Source organism: Plecotus auritus, assembly GCF_963455305.1.
Source record: "Plecotus auritus genome assembly, chromosome: 3".
Taxonomy (NCBI): Eukaryota; Metazoa; Chordata; class Mammalia; order Chiroptera; family Vespertilionidae; genus Plecotus; species Plecotus auritus.
The window spans coordinates 156,327,050-156,349,340 of NC_137772.1; the positions used below are offsets into that span (position 1 = coordinate 156,327,050).

Below are 22,291 nucleotides of genomic sequence, written 5' to 3' on the forward strand. Positions count from 1 at the left end.
GATTGGTTGCCTCCTATACCCACCTTGACCGGGAATCAAACCTGTGACCTTTGGTTCACAGGCCAACGCTCTAAACTCTGAGCAACACTAGGCAGGGCTCAACCTTCTCTTTATCAAGAAGATACCTAAACCATTTTTTTAAATGTAAAAAGGCAGGAAGGGCTCTGGCCAGTGTGACTCGGTTGGAGCATCGGCCCGTATACTAAGAGGTGGCAGGTTCGATTCTTGCTCAGGGCACATACCCATGTTGCAGGTTCCATCCCCAGTCAGGGCATGGACAAAATGCAACGAATCAATGTTTCTCTATCACATTGATGTTTCTCTCTCTCTCCCTCTCTCCCTTTCTCTCTCTCTCCCTCCCTCCCTCCCTCCTTCCCCCTCCCTCTAAGATCAAATTTTAAAATTATATTAAAAATTTTAAAAAGGCAGGAAGGGATAACAAATAGCACCAAATAGCAGCCTAAAAATAACTGTTTAAAAGTAACTGTTTAAAATATCCTTAAATCTGCAACTGTTTCATTTTCCTACCCCTTAAACTAAGTTTTTCCATGTCATCAATAATCTAAGGCAAGCATGGCAAACTCGCGGCCGGCTGGCTGCATGCCTCATTTATTTAAACGAGGCATGCAGCCCGTTGGCCGCGAGTTTGACATGCTTGATCTAAGAGCTAACATGTATCTGCTTCATCAGTTACTAATTGTTCAGAGATAAAGGAAAAGGAAAAAAAAAAAAACTAAAAAGGCAAGCAATTTCAACATGAAACAACTAGAACTCAAGCTAAGATAACTTTTTGCTTTGGATATTACCCCTTTTGGTTACACACCCTTGAAAAATTCCAAAAGGGGCTTCCAGAGGAAAGGTCAAATAAGTAATCAGTCACTATCCTAATAGTGATGACAATCTATATAAATAAAACCCTAACATGCAAATAGACCAAATGGTGGAACAACCGGTCACTATGCTGCACGCTGACCACCAGGGGGCGCACATGGAACATGGCGGGAGTTGGCAGCAGGCGACAGAGCGCAGAACATGGAGGGCATCGGCTGTGGTGGGATGGTGGAGCAGGTGAGCAGGCGTGCCAGACCAAGGCGGGGCGCCGGTCACTGTCATCGGGGAGAGCCTCTGGTGGTTACTGAAAATTCTTTGCTCACGCGTGCTGCAGTCCCGCCCCCGATGGGCTCTCGCACACCTGCTGCCGGTGCCGGCCCCACTCACATCCGCTGCCGGAGCCGCTGCTCAAACTCACTGTTGGCACCTGGTGCTGGTCCCGATCTCTCAGCGCCGTCAGCAGGTGCGAGCAGTGGCTGCTGGCCCCAATCGCCCCTGAGGGCTCCTCCACCTCCTCCTGCTCCTGAGGGATGATGGGGGCAGCAGCCACCGCTCGCACCTGCTGATGGTGCCGGCCCTACTCACACCTGCCCCAATTGCTCCCCACTGTTAGCAGGTGTGGGTAGGGCCAATGTTGTCAGCGCATGGGAGCGGTAGGAGCGGGGCTGCCCGTCAGCCCGTGGGAGTGGCAGGGGGGCTGCTGACAGACAGGAGACCGGGGACTGTGGTGGGAAGGGCCACGGTGGGAGCGGAAGATGGGCCGAGACCCGCCCTTGTGCCCACCGCATCCTCCCAGCCCACAGTTCCTTTCAAGGTGCACGAATTCATGTATGGCGCCCCTAGTTCAGAGATAAGTTTTTTGGTGTTTTTTTTTAAATAAATATACTAGAGGCCTGGTGCACGAAATTTGTGCACGGTGGGGGAGAGGGAGGAGGAGTGTCCCTCAGCTTGGCCTGTACCCTCTCCAATCTGGGACCCCTTGAAAGATGTTCTACTGCTGGTTTACAGGGATCGGGCCTAAACTGGCAGTTGGACATCCCTCTCGCAATCCGAGACTGCTGGCTCCTAACCACTCACCTGCCTGCCTGCCTGCCTGATTGCCCCTAATCACTCTGCCTGCTGGCCTGCTTGCCCCCAACTGCCCCCCGCCAGCCTGATCACCCCCAACTGCCCCCCCCTGCCAGTGTGCTCGCCCCCAACTGCCTCCCCTGCCGGCCTGCTCACCCCCAACTGCCCCCCCCCCCCCCGCTGTCCTGATTACCTCCAACTGACCCCAACAGACGGGGTGAGGGACTGAGGGCTGTTTTCAGGCTGGCCACACCCCCTTCAGGGTGGGGACCCCCACTGGGGTGCCTGGCCAGCCTGGGTGAGGGGCTGATGGCTGTTTGCAGGCTGGCCAAGCCCCCCAGCGGGGACCCTCACCCCATGGGAGTGTGGCCAGCCTGGGTGAGGAGCTGAGGGCTGTTTTCAGGCTGGCCATGCCCCCCCGGCGATCCAGGCTCCCAGCTCTTCCTTTTTTTCTTTTTTTTCAGCGCCTCCTTGAGTGGAGGCCAGGGCCGGCTGGAAGCAGGTATCTGGGATTTATTTATCGTCTACAATTGAAACTTTGTAGCCTTGAGCGGAGGCCAGGGCCAGCCGGGAAGCTTGGCTTCTTCCACTGCCGGGGGCAACCCAAGCCTCCTGCTCGCTCCAGCTCCGTGGCCGCCACCATCTTGGTTGGGTTAATTTGCATACTCGCTCCTGATTGGCTGTGGGTGTAGTGTGATGATTAATTTGCATGTTTCTCTTTTATTAGTGTAGATTTCTTTATTGATCTCAGAGAGGAAAGGAGAAGGAGAGATAAAAACATCAATGATGTGAATCATTGATAGGCTGCCTCCTGCACACCCCCTACTGGGGATCGAGCCCGCAACCTAGGCATGTGGCCTTGTCCGGAATGGAACCTGGGACCCTTCAGTCCGCAGGCTGATGCTCTATCCACTGAGCCAAGCCGGCTAGGGCCAGAGATAAGTTTAATGGTGGTAACTCATTTTTAGTCCCAACTCTATATTATTGATGTACAAGCCCGGATGGCTCAGTGGTTGAGCATCAACCTATGAACCAGGAGGCCACAGTTCGATTGCCAGTCAGGGCATATGCCAATGTTGCAGGCTCGATCCCCAGTGTGGGGTGTGCAGGAGGCAGCTGATCAATGATTCTCTTTCATCACTGATGTTTCTATCTTTCTCTCCCTTCCTCTCTAAAATCAATAAAAATATTAAAAATAAACAAATAAATAAAAAGGGGTGAAAAAAATGGAGGAACTTAAAAATAAACACTTTTTAAAGTTATATTATATCCTCCAGAACATTTAGTGAGGAGAAAGAGCTTAAATTTGATTTAGTTCTCCTTTATCCTCTGCACAATTAGGAAGCCCATGCAGCTGTACCAAGATTTCAGTTGCCCAGTATGCACGTAATCCAAGAAATGCATGTGATTTTTCTTTAACAGGAAGAAAATAAAACGCTCCCATATTTTCCTGAAGTTTTACTTCAGATTCCCTTTCCTAAGGTCTAAGAAAGTCATGTAATTTTAATTATTAATAACTGGTATTCATATTGTTAACATGAATTAAATACTCCATTAAAAAATATGAGTGGTCACAATTTATATACAAACTATACCTTTAAAATCAAGACTAATCACATTAGTAAACAAAAGCATGTTACGGAAACTTGAAAAATCAGTGTTGTTCTTCTATTAAGTCATCTATTCATAAGTAAATAAAATACCTTCTGAAAAGAATCTTCATCTGTTATATCATAAACTAAAATAGCTCCATTTGAATCTCTGTAGTAAATTGGACCCAATGCATGGAATCTCTCTTGACCTGCTGTATCCTAAATAAAGAAGTAAATGTTTATTATAGCAGAAGAAAAAAATACACCTATTGCAATTATAGTAAACTTTTGACTAAAAGTTCATGACCACAAAAAGTGGGGCATGAAGTTATACATAACCACAAAACACTGTTAAAAGAAACAAAGCAGGTTACAAAAACTTTTTAAAACTCAAGTTATAATCAATATTTAATGTTTTACTGTTATACAAAGTTTCCATTTCCCTTCCCAACCATCTTCCTCCCCAGGAATCTTCCCACTCCCACTAAAAAAACAGTTCGATTACCTCAGGGTCAGAATGACCAAGATGGCATTGTAAGCCAGGAATAGGCCTGGCCCTAAATTTAGGCTTCCCATGGAGGGAAGAGACAAGGAAAGAGAGGAAGGACCAGGACCACCTGCCAAAAGGTACCCCACTGCATCACCCACACCCTTTCCCCACTAGCCACTCCCTTAAAAAGTGGAACATAGAGACAAGGGGGAAAAAGGCCAAGTGGCCCTGGCCTGTGTGGCTCAGTTGGTTGAGCGTAGTCCTGTACACCGAAGGGTTGCCAGTTCGATTCCTGGTCAGGGCACATGCTCAGGTAGTAGGTTTGTGTGCAAGAGGCGGCCAATTGAATGTTTCTCTCTCCCTCTCCTCCCTTCACCTCTCTCTAAAATAAAAAAATTTAAAAAAACCACACATTTTTAAAAAAGGCTAGGCAGCTGTCCTGTCTCTAACATGGAATTCCCTGAGTTAATCCTTACCCAGCTGAAAAGTTATGATAGCAATATTCATGTATATAATTGTATTCAAGATATAATTATTAACCAGATTTTAGAAAAAAATATTTTAAAAAGTTTTGGCTAATTGGAGTTAATTTAAAAGAAAATTCAAAATTTCAAATTACTATTCCTTGAGTCAACAGTTATTCGAGTACAAAGACGGCAGAGGCCTTAAATTTCAAGGTTAACTTACCCATATAGCAAGGTTTACTCTTTTCCCACCAATGTTTAACTTCTTTGTTAAGAATGATGCCTAAGAAAACAGAGATATACATCAAACAATGTTTCATATAAAATAATGTTTTTTAACTTAACTATAGATGAATAAATCATCTCAATATGAATCACAAGTTATCTGGGTGAAAAAATAACCACTGAATTTTTATGAATGTTTAATAAGAAAACATTTTCTTTTTTTTTTTTTTTTTTTTTTTTTTTTTTTTTTATATTTTATTGATTTTTTACAGAGAGGAAGGGAGAGGGATAGAGAGATGGAAACATCGATGAGAGAGAAGCATCGATCAGCTGCCTCCTGCACGCCCCCTACTGGGGATGTGCCCGCAACCAAGGTACATGCCCTTGACCGGAATCGAACCCGGGACCCTTCAGTCCCCAGGCCGACGCTCTATCCACTGAGCCAAACCGGCTAGGGCAAGAAAACATTTTCAATGAAGAAAGAAAATTACTGATATTCTAATCTAAGAAAAATATAGTTTTATAAGCATGTTATAAAAAACACAAAGAAAAAAACAGAACTTAAATACTTTTTAGTTTTTCCCCATCAAAAAATTTCTTAGAGTATTGAATTTGATATCACTTAACTACTCAATATAGAAAGAGTCTAAGAGATTTCTATGATGAGATAAAACAAATGTTTACTAGTAATATACTTAATGTATGAATACCAATATTACTCAAAAATATTCTTGCAATTATTTTATAATTCAATTATTTCACCTATGTCTAATACTTTTCCTAGATACTAAAGTCACAGTAATGAAAGGAAACAGTTCCAGCCTTCAAGGAGCTTATGTCTACTGTAGAAATAAAAATGTAGAGAATTAAAATACCATGTGATCATTGTTAAAATGAAGGGTCTTGCCAAGTATATTATAAGGGAGAAGGGAGAGCCTAAGAAAGGAAATGTAAAGCCTGCCTGGATGAGTCTAAGACAGTTTCAGAGAAAAGGTGATGATCTCCCCTTTACTCACAGTAGGGGTTTTCCTGACAGATGAGTGAAACCACTGAAGGCTGAAACACATAACTCTTTGGCTCATGGCAAACTTCACATTGTATGGTCAATGCAAGATAAGACTACAAATACAGCAAACCCTCCATATTATGACCTCAATTTAATGGACTTTGGATTTAATGGACAAAATTTCTGGTCTGTATGTCATATGTGAAAATTAACACCCTGTTAATTTTAAAATGCTTTTAACCAAGATTTGCTTGTAATTAAATTAATAGAGTTTTTGTTGTTGTTAATTCAGTCCCCTTTCCCCTCAAATAGATTTTTGATTTCAGAGAGGAAGAGGGAGGGAGAGAGAGATAGAAACATCAATGATGAGAGAGAATCATTGATCAGCTGCCTCCTACACACCCCACATGGGGATCAAGCTCGCAACCTCCTGATTCATAGGTCAATGCTCAAACACTGAGCCACGCCAGCCGGATGTTTTCACTGTTATTTTTAACAAATTTTATCGAATAGGCCATATGTTAGAAAAAACACTGTAGTAATTTCGCCAACATGAATATTACATGTCTACAACTATAGCCTACCTATTCAAACCCAAGAGTCACTGCTCGTAAACAATGTTCTGCAAATGATTACCACGTGATCACACTGCATCACATGTAGTAATTGGTTCTGTTGTCACATGGTGTGACTTTCTGCAGCAGTTTTAACATGCAGGCAGATGTTCTAATGTGCATTAAACCTCGCTCCAGCGTGTGCATTTGTTTACTCATTGTGTCTGGTGAACGCACACATTTAAATTTATCCAGTATAAATTTAAAATTACTATAATACATACAGAAAACTTTTCTGTGAAATTACACATAGTCATTAATAATACATAGTCATTTCTACTATTGCTAACATCAGCTAACAATTATGGAATGATTACCCTCTGCCAAGTACTATGCTAAGTACCATTTTTTAAAAATTTTTTAAATTGATTTTTAGAGAGAGGAAGGGAGAGGGAGAGAGAGAAACATCGATATGAGAGCAATATTGACATCGTACAGCTGCCTCCAGCCTGCCACTATACGAGATTGAGCTGCAACCCAGGCATGTGCCCTGACTGAAAATTAAACTGGCAATCTTTTGGTGCATGGGACGATGCCCAACCAACTAAGCCACACCGGCCAGGGCTGTGCTAAATACGTTTTACATGATCATTCGTAAGGTTCTCCTTTATACAAGTTAGGGAACTCCAATCCTATATAATAAAAGGCTAATATGCAAATTGACCAAATGGCAGAACGACTGGTTGCTATGACGCGTACTGACCACCGGGGGGCAGATGCTCAATGCAGGAGCTGTCCCCTGGTGGCCAGTGTGACAAGGGGAGCACTGCTCAGCCAGAAGCCAGGCTCATGGCTAGTGAGCGCAGCGGCGGTGGCAGGAGCCTCTCCTGCCTCTGCAGCAGCACTAAGGATGTCCGACTGCCAGCTTAGGCCCGCTCCCCGCGGAGCAGGCCTAAGATGTCAGTCGGACATCTCCTGAGGGCTCCCGGACTGCGAGACTCCCCCCCCCCCCAGTGCACAATTTTTGTGCACCGGGCCTCTAGTTTACAAATACTAATCTCAAAGCCTTATCTTTGTATCCAAGGACCTCCACCATGTGTCTACATCTGTCTTCCCAAGATAGCTTACAGTATTTCTTTACTTACTCTTCAACTTATCTGGGCTGTATACAGTCCCTCCAATTCTGCTTTTTCATTAAATACCCCCTCTAACTTGGGCCTATTCTTTATTCTCTATCTGAATCATATATATCCAACTTCTGTTCTGACCTATACTCTTCTTCCTTATATTCTTAGGTTTTCTCATACCACCTCTACAACCCACAATGAGTCTCTCCTGAAGAATTTTATGAACCCCAATCTTGTAATATACAGCATATACTACCTTATATTGTAAGTTATCTTTTCATAGGTGTAAGTCTTGTGTTAACAAAATCACATATTTTTATTAATTTAACACTTTTGCAGAGCTTACAATAAAATGGGCAGTGTTCTAAGAACTCTTAATAGTAACTCATTTAATTCTCATAGCACCTTGTGAATTATATATAATTACTAGAGGCCCAATGCACAAAATTTATGCAAGAGTAGGCCTTCCTTCCCCTGGCTGCCGGCACCGGCTTCCCTCCAGCACCCGGGACCTGGACTTCCCTCTGGCTGCCAGCAGGCACCTGGGACCTGGGCTTCCCTTGCAGCCCTGGCTTCGTTCAGAAGGTCGTCCGGAAAGATGTCTGGTCTAATTAGCATATTATGCTATTATTACTATAGATTATCCAAAAATTATATATGTAAAAACTGAGATACAAAAAGGGTAAGTATCTTGCCCAAGTCACACAGTAAGTGATAGAGTAAGATTTGAAATCCAGGTAGTTTGGCTCCAAAAAGAACTTATAGCTTCTATGCTCTGGTACCTCCCAGACTGAGATCTGGGCTAACACTTCTTCTCCAGTGATAGGGGCAGGCAGAGTAGTACCAACACCCACACAGAAGAAAATCCGCATATAATTGTAGACTTCCCAAAAAACTTAACTACTTAGCCTACTATTAATAGGAAGAAGACTTAACGGAAGACATAAACAGTTGATTAACACATATTTTGTATGCTATATGTATTATATACTGCACTGTTATAAAAAAAATAAGCTAGAGGAAAGAAAATGTTATTAAGAAAAATCATGAAAAAGTAAATTTAAGCACTGTACATATTTTTGAAAAAATCCACATATAAGTGGACCTGTGAAATTCAAATCCATGTTGTTTAAGGGTCAACTGTATTGTTATTATAGATAAACACATTTACAAAGTGCCTGGGTAAATCAATGGAGGTACCAGTATCTATATTACAAAAGGCCAGTGGCCGTAACGCTGGGTCACTAGGAGGTGCATTGATGGGTCTCGCGGTGTGGCGAGAGTCAGTCTGGGTCCTATTGGTGCAGCGGGTCTGGGTCTTGCGCGATTTTGCGCACTGGGCCTCTACTAATGCTATAATAGAGATGTATTCCTAAAAGCTTCCTTATAAACCAAATTATTTTAACTCAAATATCTGATACACTAATAAAGCACATTATCAAAGGGTCCCCACTAAAGCTTTTTTTCCCCTTCATAGTGAAAAATGTAAGTCCTACTCTATAGAAAAATTCCTTCTGTAATATAAATCATCTCATTTTACAGACATCCTAAGTTTTTAATATTCTGTATTTTCTTAAAGAGCAAACATCTAGTTTTAAAAACATACAATTATATATTTGAGAATAAAGTTGAAAAGACTTTATGTAACAGTAAGATAACAGCAAACGATCAAAAGCTGAAATTTGTCTTACCCTTTTTAACCACCTCTATGAGGCACACACTTAATTTGTCTAGCCTACTGATACCACTTATGGTTACAATACTCTGGGCAGTGGTTCTTAATTCTGTTACATGTCAGTGAGAGTTAGAGGGGGAGTGTTCATGGACTTCTTCGAGAATCTGATGAAAACTATGAATCCACTCCCAAGAAAACTGCTCCTATGCACATACCAAAAACAATTTCCACATACTTGCCAAGCACTGTGTTTGAACTTCCTCATTTAATCTTTGTAACAACCCTGTGAAGTAGGTAATTATCCCTATTTTACAGTTGTGAACTTAAGATTTAAATAATACAGTGACATCAAAGGTGAGATAATTGAGTCAGGTGCTACAGTGGATGAAAGCCTGTCTGACTCCTTAGTGCTTTTTCTTTCTTTCTTTTTTTTTTTTAATATATATTTTATTGATTTGTTACAGAGAGGAAGGAAGAGGGATAGAGAGTTAGAAACATCGATGGGAGAGAAACATCGATCAGCTGCCTCCTGCACACCTCCCACCGGGGATGTGCCCGCAACCAAGGTACATGCCCTTGACCGGAATCGAACCTGGGACCCTTCAGTCCGCAGGCCGACGCTCTATCCACTGAGCCAAACCGGTCAGGGCCTCAGTGCTTTTTCTATGGCTCAAAGCGGCCTATTCTAGAACATACACACATTCTTAACCTGGCACTCCTCTACTTAGAGTGACACTAAGTATTTCTGGATGCCAATTCATCTCCCAAAATATTCTCAGGGTAGGCACAAGGTAATGAGGATCAAAGTTACAGTACATTTCCCATCTTACTCCTTCAAACCCTGAGTTACAGCACCACTACTTCTAATTCCAATGACTTCATCTTCCAAACCACAGGGGTACTAACAAAATTAGCAATCTTATTAGTTCAAGACTGCCATCTGTCATCTGCACCTGAGGCTGGCTTATTTTGCCCATCTTATCAGAAATCTTGGCAGATAATTTTTTTAAATCTCTACTTAAAAAATCAAAATACAATCACAAGAGAGAAATAATAGGAACAAATTATATCTCCCAAATGAAAGTCTTTTAATAACTTGTTTTAATTTTTGTTTTTTGTTGTTGTTAGCCAGATCACTTGCTGTGCTTGCTAACCACTGACAAAGCAAAATACCTAAATTAGCATAGTAACTGAATTGTGGACGAATAGTTTCCTGACTTTATCTGATATCTTTTAAGTTCAGCCAATTTTCATTAGTGTGTGTGTGTAACTGAATGGTAATGTTATTTTTGCTATATTCACTAACACTGTTTCAGACTAAAGTATCTATCATCATGTTCAGACTTAAGAAAGGATTCAGGCAGATAATTTATAAAATTAGTCCTTTGTAGCAAGGCAATAAAAATGAGCTATCAGAAAACTAAGCTAGATTGCTACAAAGGCAATCATATTATAGTATTAAAATGTAAAAAATTAATATGTTGTACACCTTAAATTTACACAGTTATATGTCAAATATATTTCAATTTTTTAGAAAACTAAGCTGGGTGCTTGAATACCTCAACATTTCTTGTTCTTAGCTTCTAAAAAGAGGAACTATAATCAGTTTAGAGTCCAAGTAAATACCTTGCAAAGAAGACTCAAAAAGTCACTAAGAAGTAGCTTAAAACACTAAGCAGAAAATGGCAGCCAGATATAGAATACTTCTACATTGGAAATTCAAAGCCACAATTCAAAAAAACCCATTTGTTAGAAAAAAGACTTCAACTATTGTATTTTATAAAAATGTTATAGATGACCTGGCTGAATCAACAGTGATGTGGCTTCCAGAACTATATGGAAGATATTTCAGATATTCAAACATTAATCTTAAAAAGAAGGAAACCAAGATTCCTACACCAGAGACTATGATGCCAAGTACAAAACCAACTACTAGAACCTGAATGCCAAGTGTTGCTACAGAAGTTAAGGGGCGGGGAAAAAAAGTAGACTTAGCTTTAAAAAAAATGGTACACGTTATTTTTGTGGGACCTTGGAAATCTAATTCAAATCTTAGCTTCCTCATTTGCCAAACTGTCAGGATACCATCTGCCCAGCCAAACTTACAGCAAGCACTGTTTTGCTAATCAAATAACAGGCACCTACCCTACACTTCAGGAGGCAGATAGGTGGAATTCCAGTTAGTATTCTAAAAAGGAAAATGATAGAAGGCATTTAAATTAGAGTTTGTAATTTTAAAACACCTTCAATAAGGAAAAAAAGGCACATCTAAAGAAAAAAAGCGATCACCCAAGAGCACAGACACAGAGACATATCAAAGACAAGAGATGGTTATAATCAAAACTAGAGGCCCAGCGAGCGATATCGTGTGAGACCCAGACCTGCCCTGCCGGCAGGACCCAGACCGACCCAAAGTCAAGTCCCCGCCTACCCGCGCACACCTTTCCAGGCACGCAGCCTCCTGGTGACCAGTCTTTAGTCGTTCCACCGTTACGGCATCATGACCACAGGCCTTTTATATATTTAGATAGCCGGCACAAAATTTAAGAATACATAAAGGCAAGCCTTCGCAGGTGTGGCTCAGTTGGTTGAGCGTTGTCCCATGAGAGATCACAGGTTCAATTCCAGATTAGAGCACATGCCCAGGTTGCCTGCTGGACCACCAGTAGGGGGCGTGGAGGAAGCAGTTGATAGATGTTTCTTATTAATATTTCTCTCCTCCCTTCCCCTTTCTCTCAAATCAATAAAAACAGGTGCTCTCCCTCCCGGGAGCACACCCATGCCTTTCCCTTCCCTCTCCATTTCCCTTTCCCGCCCCCCCCCCCCATCAAATCAAATCAATAAAAACATTTAAAAAAATAAAAATTAAAAAAATAAAATATTTATATAAAAAAAGAATACGTAAAGTCAAGAAAGCTAACTAACAGTTAAAGTTACTCATCTTACATTTCCCAGCTAGCACAATGTTTGATACATAACAGGTATTAAATAAACAATTCTTGAATTTAATTGCTTAGGTTCAGCAGTATTGCTTTGAATAAATTCCAGAGAAAAGGCAGTAACTCCCTCACTCCAACTGTCTTTCTTGTCTCTGCCAATTCTATCAAAGCCCCAAATCAGCAGGGAAATCACATCAGAGAGCTTGGGGACTCTACATTACAGGGGTGGGAAATGTCCAGCCCGCAAAATAATTTGTCCTGGCCATGCCAAGGCATTAGGGGTGAGTTAAATGTTTGACCAAATATAGCAGGCTAATTTTTAAGTTGATAATTTTGTATGGTCTGTGAATGATGTTATACATATCCAAATAGCCCTTGGCAGAAAAAAGGTTCCCCACCCCTGCTATATAAGAATAGGCTTCCTGGGCCAGGTAAAGGATTTGGGGTTCTCAGAGAGCTCACCTACAAGATTACTTCACAATTATCAGTAACTTAGGAGAAACTCTGCAAAAGTCAGCAGTACTAAAGCACTAAAGCACAGTATCACCATTTTCAAAAAGGAAGTGAATTTCCAGAAATGTCAACCCCAACAGAAAAGTCAATTCCAGCCAAAACTCGATTATGAATATATTTTTTCTATATTTTAAAAAATTGTTTATAACCTAATAAACAATTTTAAAATGTAGTTATCCCTCAGTGACAGCATGGGTTCTCAAAATAATTCATGCCAAATTCCATTATCTTTTTGAAATGGAGGAAACCAACACATATTAAGCACCACCTATTTATTCAACAGCAAACATTTATTAAACAAACATGTGCCAGGCATTGTTGTAGGAGCTTTACATATGATGGCTCTCTATTTAATCCACATAAAAATCCTATGTGTGAGATTCTCCCATTTTATAAAAAAAGAGCCAGCTTACAAAGTTTAGAATAACCAAGATCATGATGGCTATAAGTAGAAGCCAAAATTCAAACCAAAGTCCCTTTTTACCACAACGTATGGCCTCCTAATGCAGAAACACAGTGTATCTTGTCTTCTGCAAGAATTTGACAAAGCATCTTGTGATCCCCTGGGGCAAGACTAATGTAGCTAGGGCAAAAAGGCTAGGAGATCTATAATGCTGGAATAACCATTTTTTTTCCTAAAGGTTTTATATCCAGTAGGTAGTAACCCAAGTCTTAAGTTGTTTTTTGCTTCCATTATCATTAATATGTACAACACTCCATTAGTAAGTATTTCTCACTCAAGGGGAAAAAGGACTATGGGCCATGCATAGCCTAAGAAAGCCCCACCCTAAGATTCCGAAAGTCTAAAGAAAACTACACCTCTAGTCACACATCACTGGACTACAGTGAGACCTGCTGCAGAGCTCTGTACTTGGCCCTCTCTCCCTCCTTTCAAAGTCTTTACTAATGACCTGGCCAGAAATTAAAGAAAAATCTTTGGGTGTCAAAGTTAAAATGAGTAGCTAATCAAAATAGGGACCATGCCTTATTCTTCTTTACATGCCCAGGACTCAACCAACTGCCTGACCCCAAAATCAATGTTTTTTGAACTATAGAATAAAAATTTGAAAGGACATAAGAGGTTTTAACCACTGACGCAAATCTATCAAAGTCAAATTTAATGGGTCAAATACATTAGGGACAAAAAGCAATTACAAAATCCAAGAAAAAATAATTTAAGGGATGTACTAGTAACACTCTTTTTTAAGCAAATAAGACTAAGATAGCAAGCCCAATATTAACTGGTGTGACAAAAAGAGAGAATCTTTTCTACTTCAGTATTAGAAAAGGATTCTCAGTAGGGGAGGTGATAGCCTGCACTATTCTGCTCAGTTCAAACCACCCCTGCAATCATTTCTGCAGCTCAAGACATCACATTTTAAAGAAAAGAGGACAGCCCAGCCGGCATGGTTCAGTGGTTGAGCGTCAACCTATGAACCAGGAGGTCACGGTTTGATTCCTGGTCAGGGCACATGTCCGGGTTGCAGGCTTGATCCCCAGTGTGGGGTGTGCCGGAGGCAGCCAGTCAGTGATTCTCTCTCTCTCATCTTTGATGTTTTTAACTCTCTCTCTCTCCCTTCCTCTCTGAAATCAATAAAAAAAAGGACAATGAGTAAATAAATAGTGAGAGTCTAGAAAAGACGTCAAAATAGTGAAATGAGGAGCATTTGAGATCTTGCTCCCTGGTATATGTTGCCAGTTTGACTAAAATAAACTCATTAAAATTCTCCAAAAAAAAAAAATAGTGAAATGATTTTAATATCATAGGAAATCCAGTTAAAGGAACCAGAGCTGTTTATCCAAAAGATGACAAGACTCAAGATGTGATAGCTATCTTTAATTATCAAAAGGGATGTCCCGTGCAACCAAGCAGAACTAGGACTGGAAACTACAGGGAAACAGATTTTGGCTTTACACACAGAAAAACTTATTGGAAATTAGACCTATCTAAAAATGAAACAGGTCACATCAGGGCTTAGTTTTATACTTTCTATGTCAGTTTATCACTCCTCCAAGACAAAAGTAGAAACTCACTTGACTGAAATATTAAACAAGAGACTGAAACAGACAACCATAAACTATCTTAGATTCCTCAGTCCTATAATTCTTTGAAATATGAAGGCATGAGAGTGTACTTTGCAAAACAAAGTATTTTACAAGGATAGGTAGTAAGTCGTTTTGTCTACAAGAAAAAATCTTATCTACTGATGCATGGTCTCTCCATTAGGAAATTAAAAGCTTACAAGGATGTGTTTTATGGATCACACTGAAGTCAAATTTCTCTGAAAAACATTAGAATCAGATGAGATGAACTGATATCTAAGAGAAAGAGATTAGATATAATTCTGTTTCCATACATTGGAATACAACAAAATCCTCAATTCAATAATATAATCCAGATATTGTTGTGATGAGAGTTATATAAACATCAAAATCAGGACTGCTATGCTTTGATACTGGAGATCTACCATAATTTCATCCTCTCCTGTGTAGATTGCACAGGACACTGTGTAGATTCCTGGGATTTGGTAAGGAGAATGTGCCTAGACATGGGCAGGGGCTCTTCCTGGAGTTGAGTTGGATGTGAATGGACCTCCTATGGACAGTCTCCAGCAGTGGTTTTTCTCAGATATTTAAAAATCTCTAGCCTGCTTTTAGCTTTGATGGTGTTTTTTGAATGTATAAGGAAAGTGTATGTTTTAGGTTGAAGGGCTAAATTATGTTTTTTTAAATATATTTTTATTGATTTCAGAGAGGAAGGGAGAGGGAGAGATAGAAACATCAATGAGAGGGAATCACTGATCGGCTGCCTCCTGGATGTCCCCTACTGGGGATTGAGCCCACAACCCGGGCATGTGCTTGACTGGAATTGAACCTGGGACCCTCCTCCAGTCCCCAGGCCAACGCTCTATCCACTGAGCCAAACCAGCTAGGGCATTTTTTTTTTTTTTTTTTTTTAATTTGAGAGCTAAGCTGGCCGGAGGTCCTGGTTCAATTCCTGGTCAGGGCACATGCCTCGGTTGTGGGCTCCGTCCTCACTGTGGGGCATGCAGGAGGCACCCAGTCAATGATTCTCTTTCATTATTGATGTTTCTATCTCTCCCTCTCCCTTCTTCTCCAAAACCAATAAAAATATATTTAAAAAATAAAAATAAATAAAAATTGAGAGCTCAATTGCAATGGTTTTCTCTTTTCTCTTAGACCTGTAGCATAAAGGAAACCACTAAAGGGGTGGTTTTCCAATATCCAGAGGCAGTGTGACATAATTGCTCAAAATCTGAAGTCAGACCTGGGTTCAAATTTCAGCTTGGGCAGCAAGACTTGTGGCAATGTAATGACTAGCAAATTACTCAACTTAACCAAGCCTGCTTCCTCACCTGTAAAATGGGGCTAACAAAACTATCCACCTCAGCCCTAGCCGGTTTGGGTCAGAGTGTCAGCCTGCCGACTGAAAGGTCCTGGGTTTGATTCCAGTCAAGGGGACATGACCAGGTTGTGGGCTCACTCCCCAGAAGGGGACTTGCAGGAGGCGGCCCATCAATGTTTCTCTCTCATCATTGATGTTTCTATCTCTCTCTCCCTCTCCTTTCCTCTCTGAAATCATTAAAAATACATTTTAAAAAACAAAACACAACAATTATCCAGCTCATAGGCTTGATGAAAAAAAACACACCAAACCTTAATATTAGCTATTGCTATTTTACCTAAGTGATTTTCTAAACTTCCAAATGACCATAGACATGTATTTACCCTACAAATCTCACTAGTAGCACTCAAAAACAACAATCCACTATTAAAATTATGTAAGTCGTCTTATACAAGGATGTAAGAAAAAAGGAGTTTCCTGACATTAACTTTTTCAGATATTATGCTTTACACAGGAATAAAAATAGAACTAGAATTAGAACTGGAACATCTTTGTAAATTCTAGACTCGATACTTTAATAATAGAATCAAGCATCAAATGTCACAACAATAAGAACATTGTGAATTCTATTAATAGTATCTATGTTCTTACACACTCCACAATCATTAATTAAGATCTATTGTGCAATCTGGGGCAGTAAAAATGATGAACTTACACTAGACCAGGTCCTAATCGCTTTTAGGTGTATTTGTCCTGACAACCCTATGAATTAGATAGATACTAAATTATGGCCACTTTAAAAGAAGAAACTTAGGCCAAGATAGATTAACTAACTTGCCCAAGATCACACAACTAGTTAAATGGATGGAGGCTCAAAAGTTCACTAGCGTTTATTGTCTCTGACTACACTGATCAAGTCAGATTAGTTGGATTTTTTTTTTTTTTTCTAACACGTGCAGCCAGATTTCTTTGGGAGAGGGGGAGACAGACTACAACTGCCTCAAAGGACTGGTTTCCCTCCCAATAAATGATTACATTCTAACACTTTTCTGAGGAACCACAATGTAACTACAGAAGAAAGCCGGCTCTCTATCAGAAACAAAGAAAATAAACAGTATTCACATGACGTTTCCATGTGAATGTGGGTCGACCTCGCAGAATACGACTGACCCACAAGTCAGAACCACGCAGGCAGCAATCAAACTGCGTAACCCACACCGGCAAGCGGTCATTTCAAAATCCCTCCAGAGATGAATGTTTTGCCAATCAGCACGTTACTTGAAGACAGGACAAAATTGAACTTGCATAAACACTTAGTCATCAGTAAGCACTGAAGTTACAAGTCACCTAATTCGCAAAATCAAATCCGCAGCGAAATTCCTAATTCCGAAAGAAACAACAAAAAAGGCGGGGGTGACATTTGGTGACCGTAAAGTGAAGGCACCTAGGGCCCAAGCGGAAGTAAATCGAAGGGGAAAAACTAGCCCGATGATGGGGACTCCACGACCTGCGCAGCCGGGTCACTGGGGACTTTTCAGGGCGCTTCCACTCCCCTCCCAACAGTCTGTCTTTCCGTCTACAGGCTGCCAAGACCCCGAGCGTCCCCAGGGCGAATTCGAAAGGGCCACTCCAAGGCGGAGGTGACAAGCCTGAGATTTGTGAGCCCCGAACCAGGAGACCGTGGCGGCCGAGACCTCACGGCCCCGGGCGCCACCTCCCGCCCCCGGGGCCCGCACCTGCAAAGTGGTGATGTGCTTGTCGTTGAACTTGTTCTCGCAGTAGCGCAGCACCAGCGACGTCTTCCCCACGCAGCCTTCCCCCAGCAGCACCACCTTAAACGAGTAGGCTCGGCCCGCCGCCGCCCCGCCGCCGGCCGCAGCCATCCCGTCGCTCCCCGGCCACCCGAACCCTAGAGCAGCGCCGAGCTCCGCACGGCCGCCGCGGCGCCCTCACAGCCACGGGCGCAGGCCCCTCCGCACCGGCCCGCCAACCCGGGCGCCGTCTCCTAGCTCGTCTCCTGGGGCGAGGCCTGGAGGGGCCGAGGGAAAGTCCGAGAATGAAGGGCCCCTGCCACCACGTCAGGCACCACACGAAAGGAGAAGAGCACTCCCTCTCCGCCTCCCTCTAATGGCGTCTCCTTCCTCCTACGTCACACTCCGGGTCACGTGACCGCGCGGCCGCGGGCGGCGCTAGAACTCGGCCCAGGAGGACGCGCCCGGAGGTGGGCGGGGCTTCTGGCCGCTTCCCGGGGTGGGGCTGGCGGGGAAGGGAGAGCCAAGGTGCTGTCTGTGGCTGTGGCAGAGCCGCGCTGTCTGCGGGCCTCAGCAGTCTGCCTTTCAGGGGAGCTGGGGGAGCAGGGAGTGAGCAGTTCTGGCAAGCCCAGCTTAGGTGGAATGCTGAAGTGCAGGGCGTTGTTGTTCTTGCTCAGGGAATGTTCACAAAGCTAAGTCGCTGTAAGCCAAACTGCCAAGGTGCCCTTCAATATCTTAACAGTATTTTTCTGTGGGACTCCAAGTCATAACTATTGAATTTCTTTTAGTTCCCCAGGCCGCCAAGTCTCCTCATCTTTCAGGTCTCAGTTTAAACCAGTAAGGCTTCCCAGACCACCCATCGTCCTCCTGGCCTTCCACCCCTCTCCTTCCCCACCCCCCAACTTAGGTATTTCATAACACAGATACATCTTCTTTAGCAGTGTTTACCACATTTCATGGAAATTACTTTGCTGAGTATTTATCTGTCCTTGTTAGGCTGCAGATGTGTTAAGGACAAGAACTGTGTAAGACATGCCCACTTTTGAATTTCTGACTCAAAGTGCCAAGCACATACTTGGCATTTTATTTGGATGCTTGATGATTGCTTATTTTTCTTCATCTGCCTCCCCTTTCTTTCATAAAATACACTCTTTCAAGAAACCATACTGGTGTTTCTGAAAATTTGCAACTAGAAATCTGGTGTCAGGTAAACATCTCCGCCCCCCACCCCCCCGCGCCACACACACACACACACACACACACACACACTCCTTTTCCACTTTAAACCAGATAGTCCATTCATTCATTCAAATATTTGAAGATATCCACCATGTGCCAGGCCCTGTGCTGAACAAGATACACATTTTATAAGGGAAGGTAGACACAGTCAATTATACAATAAATGCTTTCATCCTGATAAAGCATTTCAGAATAATTTGCAAACTCATATGGGGACCCAACTGGAATAACTTAGGCAAGAAGGGAGAAGAGCTTCAAAGCAGACAGAACAGTATGTCCAACAGCCTTGAGGTAGGAAGGAACAAGCATCTAAAGTTAAGCAATACAAGAATGCAGAGAGGAAGGAAAAACACATCAGATAAGATAGGCAAAGAAGCCAGGGGTCAATACTGAAAGGGCCTTTCAGCAAATGAAGAGTTTTAATCAAGGGGGCCGACAATTATATTTGACTTTTAAAAGATCACTCTGACTGTACTGTAATTTGGAAAATGGATTAAGAAGGATAATATTACTTAGACTTATTTAGAGTAATTATGTCCTTATTAATATCCTCATGATTATATCAGAGGATATATTCTCTACTTCTTCTATCTGCATTCCTCCTTTCAGGGCCTCTGCATATTCATGAATACTTTCAGAATTAGAAAGAGACTTTGTTTTGAAGGGGCACCTTCTGCTATCCCTTCTGAATTCTTATTCATATTGCATTGGAATCTGTCTCCACCTACAATTAATTGTTCCTAACTCAACCTACACACTATGTACCTAATCTCTGTTCTTTATGAAATATCTCCATACGTATGAAGAAAGCTATGTGATCCTCCTTTAAGCTTTCTCTTTTCAATATAGCCAATTCTTTCAACCACTGTTCAAATGATATGGATCCCAGATCATTTAATAGCTTGATCCTCTTAGAACCTACATGCAGTACTTTTCACTTACCACTGAATCAAAAACAATTAAACTTTTTCATTGTAAAATAAAATAATTTTTAAAGATAAAATAATCTTTCAGATTTAGCTTACATTGGGATTTAAGGAAACTATTGCAAATGTTCATAGATTGTGCCTCTCCGGTGAAGTTCAGTTGATTGAGCATTGTTCTATGCACCAGGAGGTCGCTGGTTTGATTTCTGGTCAGGGTGGGTTGCATGCTCCATCCCCAGTATGGGGGTTGCAGGAGGCAGCCAATCGATGTTTTTATATTTCTCTTCCTCTCCCTTTCTCTCTCTGAAATCAATGAAAACATTTTTTAAGTATGATTTTTAACAAATGTTCATGGATTGCAAAATGTCAGTTTGGCATAGTTTTGAGCAGAGTTGGTAAATATAGATGTAAGTTGTGGCAGATTGATAATGCCCACTCCACTCCCCCTGCCAAAGATATCAAGTCCTACATCTGGTGCCTAGAAATGTTAACTTATTAGGAAAAGGGTCTTTTCTGATATGATTAAATGAATGATTTTGATATAGAGAGATTATCTTGGATTATCTGGGTGGCCCCTATGTGCAATCACAAATATTCTCATAAGAAGAAATCAGAAGGAGATACCACACACACAAAAGAAAAGCAATGTGACCATGCAGGCAGAAATTAAATGATGCAGACACAAGCTAAGGAATGCTGACAGCCACCAGAAGCTGGAAGAGACAAGGAATAGATTTCCCCCTAAAGTTTCTGGAGGGAGTGTAGCCCTGCCAAAACATTAATTTCTGCCTAGTGAAACTTATTTTTGACTCCTGACCACCAGAACTGGAAGAGAATAAATGTGTGTTATTTTAAGTGAATAGATTTGTGATCATTTGTTACAGAAACAATAGGAAACGAATGCATAAGTATATATTCAAGTACTCTACATGAGTCCAAGCATTGAAAGACATTCAGGCTACTTCTGAATGTCAGAAGGACTTAGGTCAGCTGTGGAATCAGCTATGATCATTCTGTATAAACTTGATAGAGGATGCCACAAAAAACTAGAACTCCAGTTCCTCCTTACATAGGAATTGCAAAAATATGAGGACTCCTTGGTGAGTTGATAGCAATAGATTCCTGATTGATGAGAGTTGAGGCATGATATAGCTCCTGTGTACTAAAAGTAAGCCTCTCCCCCACCCCCAAACCCCTACCCCACCCCAAAAAAACCCCAAGCATAATTATACAGGTGAAATCAAGTTAACCATGAACATGTAGCACAGTATCAAATGGGAAAAGTTGCCACAGAAAGGTAATGTGTAGCTCTAATAGCTTCTGTAAGACAAGAAAAATAAGCCCACCATTTTTGTGGTGGTTATAAGTTTGGGCTTATAGGCTACTTTTTTTAAATATATTTTTTCATTGATATCAGAGAGGAAGGGAGAGGGAGAGATAGAAACATCAATGATGAGAGACATCATTGATCGCTTGCCTCCTGCATGCCCCACAATGGGGATTGAGCCCACAACCCAGGCATGTGCCCTGACTGGGAACCATGAGAAACTGTTTCATAGGTCAATGCTATGGACTACTTTTTTTTTTTAAATATATTTTATGGATTTTTTACAGAGAGGAAGGAAGAGGGATAGATAGTCAGAAACATCGATGAGAAAGAAACATCGATCAGCTGCCTCCTGCACACCTCCCACTGGGGATGTGCCTGCAACCAAGCTACATGCCCTTGACCGTAATCGAACCTGGGACCCTTCAGTCCGCAGGCTGACGCTCTATCCACTGAGCCAAACCGGTTTTGGCTATGGACTACTTTTAATGTATATAAGTCCTAGGGTTTTTTTTGTTTTGTTTTGTTTTTGTTTGTTTAAGTCCAGCTTTTTTATGATCCCTCCTTTCTCTCCATTTTCTTATACCATTTTTGTGAATTAAGACCAACCTCATCGTCTCCAGCATGATTATCTGTGGCCCTCAATTGTTGAATTTTGATGAATTTCCAGCACTAAGGAGTTAGGTAATGCTATTTGTTCATTTGGGAGGGATGGTGATTGTCAATGGCCTTTTATACATCTTTGGTTCATTCATTCATTCGTTCATCATTGAACACATTTTTATTAAGATTTACTACATGCTGAAACCGGTTTGGCTCAGTGGACAGAGCGTCAGCCTGCGGACTGAAGGGTCCCGGGTTCGATTCCGGTCAAGGGCATGTACCTTGGTTGTGGGCACATCCCCAGTGGGAGGTGTGCAGGAGGCAGCTGATCGATGTTTCTTTCTCATCGATGTTTCTAGCTCTCTATCCCTCTCTCTTCCTCTCTGTAAAATATCAATAAAATATATTTTTTTAAAAAAAGATTTACTACATGGCTGCCTGGCTGGTGTGGCTCAGTGGTTGAGCATCAACCCATAAAAAGAAAGATTTACTCTATGCCAGGCATTGCTCTAAAAAGTAATCTAATCAGGCACAATTTCTGTCCTCATAGAGTTTAAAATTTAATGTGAGCCACAGATAATTAAAACGGTTACA

At 41.7% G+C, this 22,291-nt stretch overlaps 1 protein-coding gene across 1 annotated transcript in view; it reads right to left on the reverse strand.

Moving 5' to 3' along the window:
- Positions 1-18,018, reverse strand: part of RAB21 (RAB21, member RAS oncogene family) — a 34,336-nt gene extending 16,318 nt beyond the window's left edge. The window contains exons 1-3 of the mRNA XM_080662982.1: positions 17,588-18,018; positions 4,669-4,728; positions 3,603-3,710 (exon numbers count right to left, since the gene is read on the reverse strand). Of these exons, the coding sequence (XP_080519108.1) occupies positions 3,603-3,710; positions 4,669-4,728; positions 17,588-17,734 (315 nt within the window). The 5' untranslated portion in view covers positions 17,735-18,018. The remainder of the gene's footprint in view (positions 1-3,602; positions 3,711-4,668; positions 4,729-17,587) is intronic.
- Between the last annotated feature and the right edge of the window lie 4,273 nt (positions 18,019-22,291).